At 40.9% G+C, this 15,151-nt stretch overlaps 1 protein-coding gene across 1 annotated transcript; it reads right to left on the reverse strand.

Annotated features, from left to right (window-relative positions):
* Positions 1-3,034: 3,034 nt before the first annotated feature.
* On the reverse strand, positions 3,035-5,661 carry slitrk5 (SLIT and NTRK like family member 5; the record flags this gene model as incomplete). The annotated part of the gene is made up of 1 exon (XM_084155139.1): positions 3,035-5,661. The coding sequence occupies exon 1, from the start codon at positions 5,636-5,638 to the stop codon at positions 3,035-3,037; it is 2,604 nt and encodes an 867-aa protein (XP_084011265.1). The 5' UTR covers positions 5,639-5,661.
* Positions 5,662-15,151: the final 9,490 nt, after the last annotated feature.

Consider the following 15,151-nt stretch of genomic DNA (forward strand, 5'->3'; position numbering starts at 1 on the left):
CACCGTCTAACAGAATTGATTTGTTGATACGGCACATTTGATTTGATTTGGTTATATCCCTGCAGAGAGGAATAATCACTAATCACACGTATGTAACAGGAAGTTGTATGCACAGTAGCTCAGCTCAACCTCTCAGTACTACAGAAATGTGGAGCATACATACATGCAGTTATTACTGTCCTGTTCTAGTGTACTGTTACAGCATATTTCATTACCATATTATACTACATTCCATGTGGTCTCGGGAATCTATAGAATTGGGAGACGGGTGAATTAACATCAAACAACATCCCTTAGGGAAGCTTTACAACAGGTACTTGAGAAATAGGCTGCTTTGCTAGAGTAAAATAACACTAATGTTCTCTAAACTGCAATATGTTGAAGGTCAAAATGCCAAATGGAAATTATGAGTTACCCTTGCTTTGAATAATAAGTTCTAGTTTCTTTCTGGATACCCATGAAAAACACTACAAGGTTGCAAATCATGTTAAAAACACGTTTTGCATTGTGAGCCTGATTGCAAAATCAGAAATAGTGTCAGACATATTGATTCAAATAATACAATAAAAACACATTCATTACAATCGGATAGAACAACACCAGAAAAAACGTACATCTGTAATTACAGAGGTGAGGGACAAGGAGTCTTCATCTGTTGATGAACATTTGAGCGCTTTTACATGCCTGGAGGAATTCCATTAACTATCATGATTAAAGCAATCATCAGACTCATTGGTGCCTGTCAGATCTCATCTCTGCCTTCTCAATTACCCAAATCTCCTTGAACTCAATTGCTCATCATGACGCTGTGGCAGAGCGTCCTCCTCACATATCCTTTCGGCCCTGCACTGCAGCACCACAGGTTTACAGCAGTGATGTTCTCTCTTTTGGCTCCTCCAAATGAGCTAAGTTAAAGAATCCAGGGAGGCGAATTAAACCATTGTGCCCTTCCACATGGAGCCCCACAGAGGACCCCATCGGCTGATTAAAAGCATTATTTGTCAGGTTAGAGGCTCTCACGGCAACCTCCTGCAGTGGGACATGGCTAATTCATTCATCCATTAGCCAGGAGTCGGCTACTCTGCTCAGGGTCATGGCAACATTGGGGCTAGCTTTTGCCCCCCCCCCCCCACCACCCCACCCCACCACCAGGTTCACTTAACAAATGAGATGGGTATATTATGAAATCACAAAGAGGCACATGTCAGTGTAAAGACACACTTGTGTACATACACACAAACACCGAACACACGTCCCTATACTAATGCCATCATTTGATTCACACCGGAAATAAAACATTTCCCAAGCAAGGATTTATATGGTCACTGCAGTTGTTTACCAAGGTGAAACACAAATACCAGGAAATGAAACTGCAGCACAGCAGTAGACCAGCTAGGTCAGATTCTCAGTTTTGGCTAATAACACACACACAACAACATGCAGCTTTTGCTGAGGGTGCCGGAAGTAAAATGTTTAGATTTTGTGTCACTTCCCAAATGAGTTACACTGGCACATAATTTACCCCCAAAACTGTCAACAGCCTATGTTACATCGTTTCAGCACATGACAGGGCCTCCACCATTAGCCTGTGGACACTTGGCTATGATTCACCCCCTGTGACGGCTATGACATATCGACAGATTCACTGAGTTTCGGGCCCTTCTGTTCTCTAAAATGCTGCCTTCCTTTTGGACCTCTACAAAAAGGCTCACAAGCACCCCTTCTGGAATAGGGCATTGAAACTCAGTGAATCTTGAAAGGAACACTTTCAGATTTATTTTTCAGATTTTTTTGTGACTGTATGTTGAATTGCACTATTCATGGCATTGCAACATTCATTTTGATTCATGTAATGTGTTTTTAACCCTATCAGAAGATTATCAGCACAAAGGTTGATGATTGCAATTGGAACCACTGTGATTATGAGGACACCCTCACAGGATCATTGATTGAAACATAAAACCCCATTGAAACACCAACTTCTCTTGATTGGTACACGTTACATGCAGCTGCCTCTGTGAAGTGTCTAACAATAGCCTTTCATTTTCCCAACAAGAACATATATGAACCTGACATCATATTTATTGATGACATTAACATATTTTGGTCAATATAGTGCAATAAGTGCAAAGCAATTAAAACGAATGAAATTGATAAGGGAAAGAGAATTGCGAATGCTTGTATAAAAATAGGTGTTACATTAAAATATCAGTATTACACAACATAATTATTACTTCAATTATTATTCATGAATTTGATAACATATCAAGAATACATATTAAGAATGAATGCACATATTCATTTTTAATAGTAATCATCCTATTGATAGCTGTTTAAAGGCCCACTTGCCTTCCAATTCCAAAAAAGTGCAGAAAGCATACAAAGACACCTTTTTTCTTCTTTAAATGACGCAGTCTTTCTTTAACATTGGGGGTGTGCCACCTTTAAAAAAAGCCACTTGTACAATGCGAGCTACAGTAAATGATATGGAACTACAAACATAAGCGTTTACAGAGGATCATGGAATTATGACACATGGAATTATGACACAGGTAATATTGATGAAGAATCAAAAGTTTTGAAAATACATGGCAGAGTATTCCAATAAATACTTACTTACAGACTAGAGCAGATAATTATCCTGCGCAGTTTGATGGATGCACTGCTGTACAGTGTTTTCGTCAGAAGGTGATTTATAAACATTTTTGTGATTCACAATATATGTATGGTTATATTCCTGAAAATGCAGTTGGGTAAGTTGACCTGTACACTTACATGTATGTGTATTTAATCTTCACCATAGAAAAATAGATTCTTAATCACCAGTTAAGTAGAGCAACTTGTGTATTCATCCAGTTAGGTTCAGAGAGAGACTTTCAGTTCCTGCAATGTTATGTATTTAAGAAATCAGAATAATAATAGAGTTTGGCACACCCCGTTTAATGCTTATTTTGTTGATGTGTCGTGCCAAGGCACCCTCAATATTGAGTACTTTTAAGTGGGGAAATCCTTCATATATGGACAAATATGTTGCTCAAAACTGACTGAAAGTGGTCTGTTTCTCAAGAACTTCGAGGTAGTCCGGCTCAACTTGAAGTTTCGCTTTTAGTTCCAAATATTCATTTCTGTTGGGCTCCACGTAAACAGTACTCGGTGCTGTGCCATAGAGCACTGTTTCTCGTATCCTCTCTGGGTGTAAGAACTGGCGTCTAACATCAAAGTTTGGGTTGTACGTGTACGAGACAGGCCCAGTGTACTTGTATTCTAGACTGTTACCGGAGGGGGATTGGTTGTCCGCCTCTATGATGCCCCTGAAGAAGTGCTCAGCATTCTGTGCAGGGGAGGGGTCCTCGCGAGGCTCAATAGTACTCACGCTATAAGTGGGACTTCTCATGCTACTGTTCCTCTCCTCATCCACGTCACTCCTATAAGTCACCTTCAATTCATGGAGGTCGCGGTAATCCTCGACTGTGTTGCCTTCCCTGGACCTGTAAATGGGATTTTTGCACATGTGGCCCATAGGGTGAGGGATGTACTCGTACACATGTCCGGCGGGGGCTTTGACTTTGGGGACGGTTCGGTTATTACTGTAAAGGCTGTACTGCAAGTTAAACGAGCTCACGTCAGAGTTGTTGGTGCTGGTGCGGTCGCTCTGGGACTTTTTACGCTTTTTCACCACGACCACAAACAGCCCCGCTGCCACGAAGACGGACATGATGAACACGAGCAGCAGGCTGAGGATGAGGACAGAGAGAGGGACAACGCTGCTAGTGTGGTTAGATCTCTGGTAGGTCTCTGTGGTGGTGGCTCTGTCTGGCAGAGGCTCGTCAGGGGGGGGCGCTGTTGAGACGACTAAGTCAGAGTAATCTGGACACAGCTGTTCAGACTGAATAGAACGCATATCAATCCCGCTGTGCCGTTTGGGGGTCTCGCATTTAACCTCATTAACAACGGTGCCTGCACTGAGCTGCTCGAGCCATATCTTCATGCCGACAACGTCACACGAGCAATCCCACGGGTTCTCAATCAGATCTATCTGCAAGAGCAATTTCAGCTGATCTAACACACCGCTCACAGGCAGGTTTTGGAAATGGTTACTGCGGAGATTAAGTCTAGAGAGGGACAGCCCAGTAAAGATGCCCCCTGGTAAGGTTTTCAGAAGGTTATTGTTGAGGAAAAGCAACTGAAGGTTTGGCACAAACCGGAACGTGCCCCCTACAATCTCTCGGATTTTGTTGTATTCTAAGTAGAGATACTGCAAACTCTGCAGGCCAAAAAACATCTCTGCTGTAAGCCTGTCGATTAGATTACCATTTAAATACAGCCTACGCAGGTTGGTTAAATCCCCAAAAGCTCTGTCTTGGATGAGGGATATCCTATTGTTTCCTAGGTGAAGCAAATCCAATCCGGTAGCCTCCAAGAAATCAGATCTGCGTACCACAGGAATGTAATTCCCCGTGAGGTACATTTTTTTGGGATTGTATGGCTTGGGCTTCAGGTCAGATATGTTCTCAATCTTTCTCTCCTGGCAGTTGACGTTTAGTCCAAGATCAGCAATCTGCAGATTACACGTACAGGTGGTGGGACAGTCCAAAGGCACAGGAGATTTGGTCTGATAAGCAATGATGGGGCCATAGTTGTAAGGGTTAGCCGGAATCCGGGAGGTGGGCTTTGACCTGGTTCGGTTTGATTGACGGGTGCCCTTGGTGGGCCTTGACGACGCCTTGAAAGCATTCGACGAGGTGGCTGAGGCAGTCACCGAAGCTGGCGTGGTTTGGAAATATCCATTGGTGCTGAGTGGGGGAGGGGGGCGCATTTCATATTCAGAGATTGCTCGGCGGGGGCACAGCTCCTGTTTGGAGACCTCGTCCAGGTCTCTGCCATGCAGCCTGAATGGCGTCTCACAGACCACCTCCCCCACTAAAGCTGTGTACGATATGCTCTCCAGCCAAGCTTTCAGGGCGATGAGCTCACATGAGCAATTCCACGGGTTCTCCTCAAATTGTAATTCCACCACTTTGTCCATGTGCTCCAGGAGCCCGATGTAAGGAAACATTTTCAACCGGTTGCCCCTGAGGTCCAGATGTGTTAAGGGAACATTCCGGAAAATGTTGGTAGGCAGAGCAGAGAGCAAATTGTCATTTAAAATGAGAACTGTGAGCTGATGCAATTTACTAAGGGCATTGGGCTCTATATTGGTGATGTAATTGTAATCAATCTGAAGGTATTCCAAACTCTCCAGGCCGACAAACGTATCATCCCTTAGGACGTCTATCTTGTTGTTGTTCAGGTGCAATCTCTTTAATCCCTGGAGTCCATTGAAAGCCCCCGTTTCCACTTCAGCAATATCATTGTTGCCTAAATGCAATATGGTCGCCCCAGTGTAGTTGATGAAGTCGTTGAGGGACAGTTTCTTTAAGAGATTCCCTGTCAGCAGAAGGTGGTACATTGAAAAATGCACCGGGCTTATTTCTGTCAGTCTGACAATCCCTCTGTTCTCGCAGCTCACCGTCAGTGTCCCTTCCTTCTCCTCGCATGTACATAGATTCCTACAGATCTCCCCATAATTGTCGTACATCTCAACCAGACTCAGAGATGCTGCGATCAGAAGGATTATTTTCAGTATCCAGATATGCATTTTCGAGGGAGAAGGTGCCCCAGCTCACTGAAGTATGGTGCCAGTATGGGGTGTCATCTAGAAGAGAAAGGCAGGCATTGTCTGTTTAATGAACATCTTGTGTTAAGTGGAACGTCCCTGCATGCAGTGGTTACAAAGAGCTATATACTTGTGGATAGAGACATGAAATACTTTGTAAAGCATTTTAGGTAACTAAATGCATATACATATTTGGAGGATATAACATATGGTTTTCAACACCATATGATGGCATTATGTGCGTAAGAAAGAGCAGACTTCTGGATAGAGTTGCAAACACAATATAGTTTTGCCAAAAACATTTGTTGCAGCTCAAATGCCACATTCAGTACAGTTCCATTATTATATCTTTAGCTACAGCATCATATCACAACATGGTATAGACATCCGAAAATGAAATAACTCCATGCGAAATATTGATGACATGCAGTGCATATTGGTGAATGTCATGGAAAAGAGTGCAGCCTATACATGTGTTTCTTTGTAAATAGAACAAGCAGGTTGATTAGAGCCGCCTTTAGGTTGGCGAAGCCCGATTTTGAAAGCGATCCATGCATTCAAATGGCTTGCAAACTAAACCGACTAGCCATCTGCGGTATTTATGCAGAAACCATTGCCATTTCAAATTCTATTCCCCGAATCTTCCAGCAAAGAGTTAATCTTGAGACAATGTGTACATTTAAAACTATCGATGCGAATAAGGATTAAAATATACATTTCATAAATCGAATGGAAGAAAATCCCGCTATTTAGTTTAGAACTAAGGATATATTTTAACCGTAGGATACGAGAAAGCCTATGGAAATACCAATATCCTACTCACCCCGCATATCCGACGAATTGCGAATAGTATAGAAACTGCCGGGTATTAATCATTATCATCAGATACCCGGAGATATTTTGTTAATAAATGATAAATAGGCTAGTCGTGGTCATTATGAGAGTTGTTCATCCTCAATCCTGCATGCGTTAGAAATACTGAATGTTACACAGGGACAGTCGCAGCCCTTCATCCCTCCGGCGAAAAAAAGAGACCCGAGTAGATTAAAAGCAAAAACGGATTTGCAAGCATTGCCGAATGTCATGAACAAATTACATCTTGATGTGGAATAAATAATACTATAATAAACGTTTTATATCGCATCCGGTATATGTTGAAGTTGAAGAATCTCTTGATTCTTGTTCAAATAATCTCTCTCTCCCTTTCTGTCGCCCCCCCACCCCTCACCAACGCGCGCGCACTACACACACAATCACACACACACACACACACACACACACACATATACACGTAAGTTCTGGCTGTGTGGTGACAAAATCGAGAAAAGAAAAAAAGCTATCGGCCTAGAGGTTCGATTTTGTGGGTGTAGTCTTCCTAATATGATCATAGAGTTTATGGTAGGCTAATAGGCTATGTTTATTTATTTTTTGCGAAAGGACATTTGATTCATACCGATGAAGAGTGTTTTGCATTGCATATTTCGTTAGTCTGTAGCCTATGTAGGCCATTTACCACTAATGTATTCAATCAAAACAGGCCTACTTGAATATGAGGCATTGCAATGATTTCATAAATTGCGCATTCATTCATCACGTTGGAGGACACTGAGTAGCCCCCAAAAAAAGTTATGCAATTGATATGTCAATCTATTATGTCTACCAGTAAACGCGGATGTATATTATTGCCACTTTAATGAAAGCCACCCTTTTCATCGTTTTTAATTTTAGATTCAACCCATTTCAATATAGCTGTATGAGCAGCATGGGGAGAGACATAATTTTCAGTACCATGGACAGCTCCCCAACTCACGCATTAGCTTCCCATGAAATGAGCAATACAGCCCTGCATCTCAGACAGAAAATCCGCTGTCCTTACCATGTTGAACCTTGTCAATGCAAAAGCATTCCGACTACCTTCCGCTGTTTATCCTCCTGTCCTATGGTAATGTGGAATCTGTTTTCCTTTTTCCCCGCTGTAAAATCCTCAAAGTAGAGCCACCGCGGTCTTTAGCTCCATATACCAGGCAATGAATTGCACAAACTGTCTCATTCACGCCTGCAACGTGACGATCAGCGCGACAAAGCGGGTTCTTGTATTTCTCACATCGAATCTTGCTCTCTCATTTTGGAATGGACTCAAAGAAAAGTTAGAATTTCATATGGGAAAAAAGTGTAATAAACCGAAATACAAAACATCAGATACATCCATTTCAACCGAGATCTCCCTCTGTAGCACGCGCGCCGGTGAATCGGAGGTGGAAAGGCACGAATCCCTTTGTATCTTGTGAGTGGTACGGTTGTATTGCGTTGTGAATTGATCTACCCAAGATCCTTATTTTTTTTCTCAGAGTCGACCGCACAATTTGACTGAATATGTATGCGCATCTTAGATAGTTGACTTTAATTCAACATTGTCTGACGAAATAATATGATGTCCTTCCTATGTCTCTGCGCATCAATTATGCGTTATTTGGGCTGCCAATGTTTCAACTGGTGGATCGTGGATCAAGGTTGGCGCAGCATACACACTATGTAAAGTCATATAAATTCCCATTCGTTGGAGGCAGAAAGAATCCTGAAATATGTATTAATGTCTCCACCCCTAATGTATATAACGAGCAAAATGTGCATGTTGTCAATATTTAGATGCTATTTGTGGTGTAGTACTTCAAGTGGGTTCGTGGGAGTGAGGGAGACCTATAGAGGGCAGTGCAATGCGATGAAACATACCTTTTCGAGGGTGTACTGTACACATTGCCAGGCAATAAGGCTGCATTTACACAGGCAGCCCAATTTTGATATTTTTGCCACTAATTATTCTTTTGACCAATCAGATCAGATCTGTTACCCAAAATATCAGAATTGGGCTGCTTCTGAGAAAATGCTGTGACAACATGGCAACAGGTGTTGTTGATGTGGCATGTTAAGGTCAGTGTGTGAGTAGAGTCCAAGGGTGGTCCAAGGGTGTGTGTGTGTGTGTGTGTGAGTGAGTGAGTGACATAGAACACAGCCTACGAGACATACAGTATAACCTAGTTGTAGTTGAGGGTAGCTGAAACTCTCTTTGGTAGGCCTAACTGCCTGCACCTAACTTAAATCTCAGGCATGCCTAAACCATATGGTTTGGGTAAGTGTTTCAAGACATGCCAATGTACTGTATATACAGGAAATCTGTGCACAAAATTCCAAATTGCATGTATTTTCTAAATTAATTCAACAATTATAACAACCAACACATTTGGGGCTGATTTCCTGAAAAAAAATATTAAACCTAATTCTGGACTAAGAAGCATGTTTAATGGAGATTATCCCTGAAAAGTACATTTTAGTCCAGGACTAGGCTAAATCTGGGACTGGTAAACTGAGTTTTCCCATTACAGCACCAGTGTGTCGCCAGTCATTATATTAATGTTAGCTCTATTGTTCTTTTTGAGGACTTGTGTAGAGCAGAATCAACAACATCTGCATCATCAAGACAGTTGCTTTGTGAGAAGGTGTTAACCATAGATGGTGTTAACCCATGTTCACAGTTAACCATTGCTATGTAAATGAAAGCTGAAAAGTACCAATGGTCTGGACTTGGCCCCAAGTTAGAGCTGGTCCACTGAGGCCATGGCGCAGTGAGACACTGGAGCCGGACCGTGGAGGTAACAACACAAAAGTCTGAGCCTTTTGGGTAAAACACCAGGGTTGCTAAGTCCTTATAGGAAATTCACCATTATGAGGTTTATCCAGTACAGCACCAGTGTGTCGCCAGTGCTTATGTTAATGTTAGCTCTAGTGTTATTTTTGGGGAACTGTGTTTCCATATAGCTAGGGCTGACACTGAGGACTTGTGTGGAGCAGAATCAACAACATCTGCATCAAGACAGTTGTTTTGTGAGAAGATGTTAACTGTAGAAGGTGTTAACCCCAGTTCACGGTTAGCCATTGTTATGTAAATGCTTGCGGAAAAGTAAAAGTGGCCAGGATCTTGGCTCCAAGTCACATCAAGTCTGCTGTGAGACACTGGAGCCAGGTGGTGGAGGTGCAAACATATAAGTCTGAGCCTTTTGGGTAAACACTGGGGTAAGTCCTTAGTGGAAATAAGCCATTAGAGTCTGAACTGTCGGAATTCATAAACTTTTTTGTCTGGTGCCTATTCAACATTTACATTTACATTTTAGTCATTTAGCAGACTGTTTGTGGTTTATCTGTCCATTGGCAAATTTCAATAAGTCTTTGCAACCCTATGTGTGTTAGCTCTGCCAGGGATAAAGTCAAATTAGACCTTGAGAGCCATTGAGCAAGCAATGTATAAATATAATTAAATCTAGCATATGGAGGGGGCTGGCATGTCCAAACTGATCTTCCCTTTAGTCTACATTGTATTACGTATCCATAAGTCAACTCCGATACCCTCTTTAGTGACCAAACACAACGGTAAGCTGATGTGTCATATAGGCGGCTTCCAAATTAGCCGTGGAGATGCATTACATTATCTGAACGTTTCTGGCTGGCTAATCACATTAACAATACGTTAACAGTAAGTTGCCTGTTGTGAAGGACAAATCTCACAATCTCTGGCACCCAGCTGGAAATCCAGTTAAAGAAGTCGTTGTCGTGATAGCATGGTGCGGTGGCAGTGGTGTCTTCCCAATGGAAGGCACTTTGGCTGGCTCCCTTGAGAAGAATCATGACATTAAAATAGCAGTCATTTTTTTCATTACGTGACATGTTTCATCGGTTTCCTCTGATGGAGGACATACAAGTGTGTGTGTGTGTGTGTGTGTGTGTGTGTGTGTGTGTGTGTGTGTGTGTGTGTGTGTGTGTGTGTGTGTGTGTGTGTGTGTGTGCGTGCGTAAGAGAGAGAGAGGGAGAGAGAAAGAAGGAGAGAAAGAGAGAGCGAGAGCGAAGGATAGATATGTGTACATCCAATCATTTAAAAATAAACAGTAGCAGTATTATTCAAATCAGTGTGTGTGTGTGTGTGTGTGTGTGTGTGTGTGTGTGTGTGTGTGTAGGCCTTTGTATCTACTCTACAGCAGATGCATCTATGCCAACCTGCCTGATAACAGACAAAAACGAATAATTATTATACACACATGGCACTACAGATTTTGTAATTGGTTTGAAATGGGAGCACATACGGCTGTTTGGCCAACATGAACTGAGTGTGCATACTGTTTGTAGAATTAGGTACCTATAAACTCTACCTGGAAAGCTCTGCCAAATGATCACCTACTAAATAATTACTATGCCAGTGGAGGCTGCTGAGGGGAGGACGGCTCATAATAATGGCTGGAACGGCCTGAATGGAATGGCATCAAACAAATAGAAGCCATGTGTTATATACCATTCCACCCATTCCGCTCCAGCCATTACCACGAGCCCGTCCTCCCAAATTAAGGTGCCACCAACCTCCTGTGCTATGCACACACTATCATACCCAATCAAAATAACAAGCAGTAAAGATCTGATATCATTGAGATGTGATGCTATAAAGTATTGAGCCCAATGCCTATGCATAATGAGATCGGATGATGAGCCCAAGTCTTGTGCTTAATGGTATGTGGGATTATCTCAGTGCAGTATACAGTATGTGTTGTGTTTCTATGTCACACATTACTGTTTGCACCGACAGCTCTTGCACCTAGACAGTCAGAGCCAAGATGTGAGATGCTCATAGAAGAAAAACAAAAATTGTACTCATCACTGTTGTCCTTGAGTTATCCTTTTGGGACCAGAATACTAACATTCAATCAAATGTATTCATATTCTCAGCTAGTTCTCATTTACATTTACATTTTAGTCATTTAGCAGACGCTCTTATCCAGAGCGACTTACAGTTAGTGAGTGCATACACTTTTTTCATACTCATATTCTCAAGACAATGTTGACCGTTTGCTATGGTTATTCATGTAAATACGGATGCTAATCATCAAATGTCAATGTCATGTGGATGTCATGTTTAATGGGATAATGTAGAGATGTGGTGTTGAATTCCTAAATAGGATACATGGGGTGGGACTAACCTGTTTGAGCAACTGCACATTAATTTGATTCAACTACAGTGCATGTCTCGAATAACAAACAGTAATTCCAGCTCAATAGACTTCACTGATTTCTGGTAAAAACACTATTTCGGTTAGCTAATTATTTGATTGATGGGTTAGCTGGATTGCTTAGAGTAATTGATAATCTAGATGAACCACAACTTAGTGTATGCCTTAATTACATGACTTTGGATTCTCAACAGTGGAATGCAAGCATCCATTTTCCTTCAACAGTGGCAAATACAGTGCCTTCAGAAAGTATTCACACCCCTTAACTTTTTCCACATTTGTTTGTGTTACAGCCTGCATTTAAAATTGATTACATTTAGATTGTGTGTCACTGGCCTACACACATTACCCCATAATGGCAAATTGGAATTATGTTTTGAGACATTTTTATAAATTAATAAAAAATGAAATGCTGAAATGTCTTGAGTCATTAAGTATTCAACCCCTTTGTTAAGGCAAGCCTAAATAAGTTCAGGAGTACATTTTTGCTTAACAAGTCACATAATAAGTTGCATGTACTACGTGTGCAATGACAGTGTTAAACATGATTTTTAAACATGACTACCTGATCGCTGTACCCCACACATACAATTATCTGTAATGTCCCTCAGTCAGATATACCTCACTATTGGCTAATAGCACACACACACACCAACATGCAGCTTTTGCTGAGGGTGCCGGCAGTAAAATGTTTAGATTTTGTGTCACTTCCCAAATTAGTTACACTGGCACATAATTTACCCCCCAAAACTGTCAACAGCCTAGGTTACATCGTTTCAGCCCATGACAGCGCCTGGCCTCCACCATTAGCCTGTGGACACTTGGCTATGATTCACCCCCTGTGACGGCTATGACATATCTACAGATACACTGAGTTTCGGGCCCTTCTGTTCTCTAAAATGCTGCCTTCATTTTGGGCCTCTATAAAAAAAGCTCACATTCTGGAATAGGGCCCTGGAGTCTTGAAAGGAACACTTTCTTTTTTTAGTTCATTTGTTTTGTGTGATTGTAGGTTGAATGGGACTATTCATGGCATTGCAAAATTAATCTTGATTCATGTCATGTGTTTTTAACCCTATCCGAAAATTATCAGCACAAAGGTTGACGTTTGCAATTGGAACCACTGTGATTATAAAGATACCCTCACAGGATCATTTATTGAAGCATATTGATGAAAATCCCATTGAAACACCAACTTCTCTTGATTGGTACATGTTACATGCAGCTGCCTCTGTGAAGTATCTAACAATAGCCTTTCACTTTCCCCACAAGAACATATATGAACCTGACATCATATTTATTGATGACATTAATATATTTTGGTCAATATAGTGCAATAAGTGCAAAGCAATTAAAACGAATGAAATTGATAAGGGAAAGATAAGTAATTGATCATCTAGATGCACCACAAATTAGTGTATGCCGTACATGACTTTGGTTTCTCAACAGTGGAATGGCACCATCCACTTTATTTCAGCAGTGGCAAATACAGTGCCTTCAGAAAGCATTCACAACCCTTGACTGTTTCCACATGTTGTTGTTTTACAGCCTGAATTTTAAATGGATTACATTGAGATTTTGTGTCACTGGCCTACACACAATCCCCCAATTTTGTCAAATTGGAATTATGTTTTTAGAAACGTGTACACATTAATTAAAAATGAAAAGCAAAAATGTTTTGAGTCAATACGTATTCAACCCCTTTGTTATGGCAACTCTAAATAAGTTCAGGAGTAAAAATGTGCTTAACAAGTCACATAATAAGTTGCATGGACTCACTACGTGTGCAATGATAGTGTTTAACATGATTTTTAAAAACCTACCTGATCTCTGTACCCCACACATACAATTATCTTAAATCAGCTTGACAATCTATTGCAAGACATGAAAATGGCTGTCTAGCAATGATCAACAACCAACTTGACAGAGCTTGAAGAATAAAACAAAAATGTACGTATGTTCAAATATTGTATAATCCAGGTGTGAAAAGCTCTTAGAGATTTACCCAGAAAGACTCACAGCTGTAATCACTGCCAAAGGTGATTCTAAAATGTATTGACTCAGGGGTGTGAATACTTATGTAAATGAGATATTTCTGTATTTCATTTTCAATAAATGAGAAAAAATGTCTAAAATAATTTTAATCCATTGTGAAGTCAGGCTGTAACAACAAAATGTGGAATAAGTCAAGGGGTTTGAATACTTTCTGAAGACACTGTACATCACGTCAATAAAGTTAGCGCCTGGAATGTGTAGATCACTTCTTTACTTTCCATATAACATTTTCTGGCCATTCATATGCCGCGTTTACTTTAGCGTGATACTAGCTGTCGATGCCCGGGTGCTAATCAAAAGCATCAAAGCTAACCCTCAGCATTTATCAGGCCTGAGAGGATGTACAGCGCTGGAGTGGATTCCCATTGAAGAATGACTGCATTGCCTCTTCAGACAGCTAAGATTGATTACCAAAGTGCAGGGAGGTTTCGCAGGGGTCTTTCCTTTGTTTTTTTTTCTCACAGGTTCCTCTACCGGTCTAAGGGAAGGTAATTTTAAAATGTTGAATCGGTAACATGCCAACTTACCTGGAGCTATAATGAAAAGAGCTGCTGACGACAGCGATAAGTGCATCCACAGTATCAACAATATGAATGAGTGCATGAATTGAATTATGAGCTCTCATGCAGAGTAACAAAGCGGCGAACTGGAAACAAGTTTTCCCCTCGTAGACTTCAGTTACAGTAGGCCCTAGGTTAAAAAAAAAGATCCACAACAGCCCAAAACAATACAATAAAAACAACATATTTTCACAATAACTCTGGGCATAGAAATATCCAATGTTTACATTTTCAGAAATAGAAACTGATAGAGTTGACTTGTTGAGGCTTGGGTTTTTGGTTAGAGTATCAGGACTGAGTGCCCATATGGAAAACTAATATATTATAAAATGTATTTATATACACTACCGTTCAAAAGTTTGGGGTCACTTAGAAATATCCTTGTTTTCGAAAGAAAAGCAATTTTTTTGTCCATTAAAATAACATCAAATTGATCAGAAATACAGTGTAGACATTGTTAATGTTGTAAATGGTAATTGTAGCTGGAAAACGGCTGATTTTTTATGGAATATCTACATAGGCGTACAAGAGGCCCATTATCAGCAACCATCAGTCCTGTGTTCCAATGGCATGTTGTGTTTGCTAATCCAAGTGTATCATTTTAAAAGGCTAATTGATCATTAGAAAACCCTTTTGCAATTATGTTAGCACAGCTGAAAACTGTTGTGCTGATTAAAGAAGCAATAAAACTGGCCTTCTTGAGACTAGTTGAGTACCTGGAGCATCAGCAATTGTGGGTTCGATTACAGGATCAAAATGGCCAGAAACAAATAACTTTCCTATGAATCTCGTCAGTCTATACTTGTTCTGAGAAATGAAGGCAATTCCATGCGAGA

This window comes from Coregonus lavaretus (assembly GCF_964263955.1).
Source record: "Coregonus lavaretus genome assembly, chromosome: 38".
NCBI classification, from domain to species: domain Eukaryota; kingdom Metazoa; phylum Chordata; class Actinopteri; order Salmoniformes; family Salmonidae; genus Coregonus; species Coregonus lavaretus.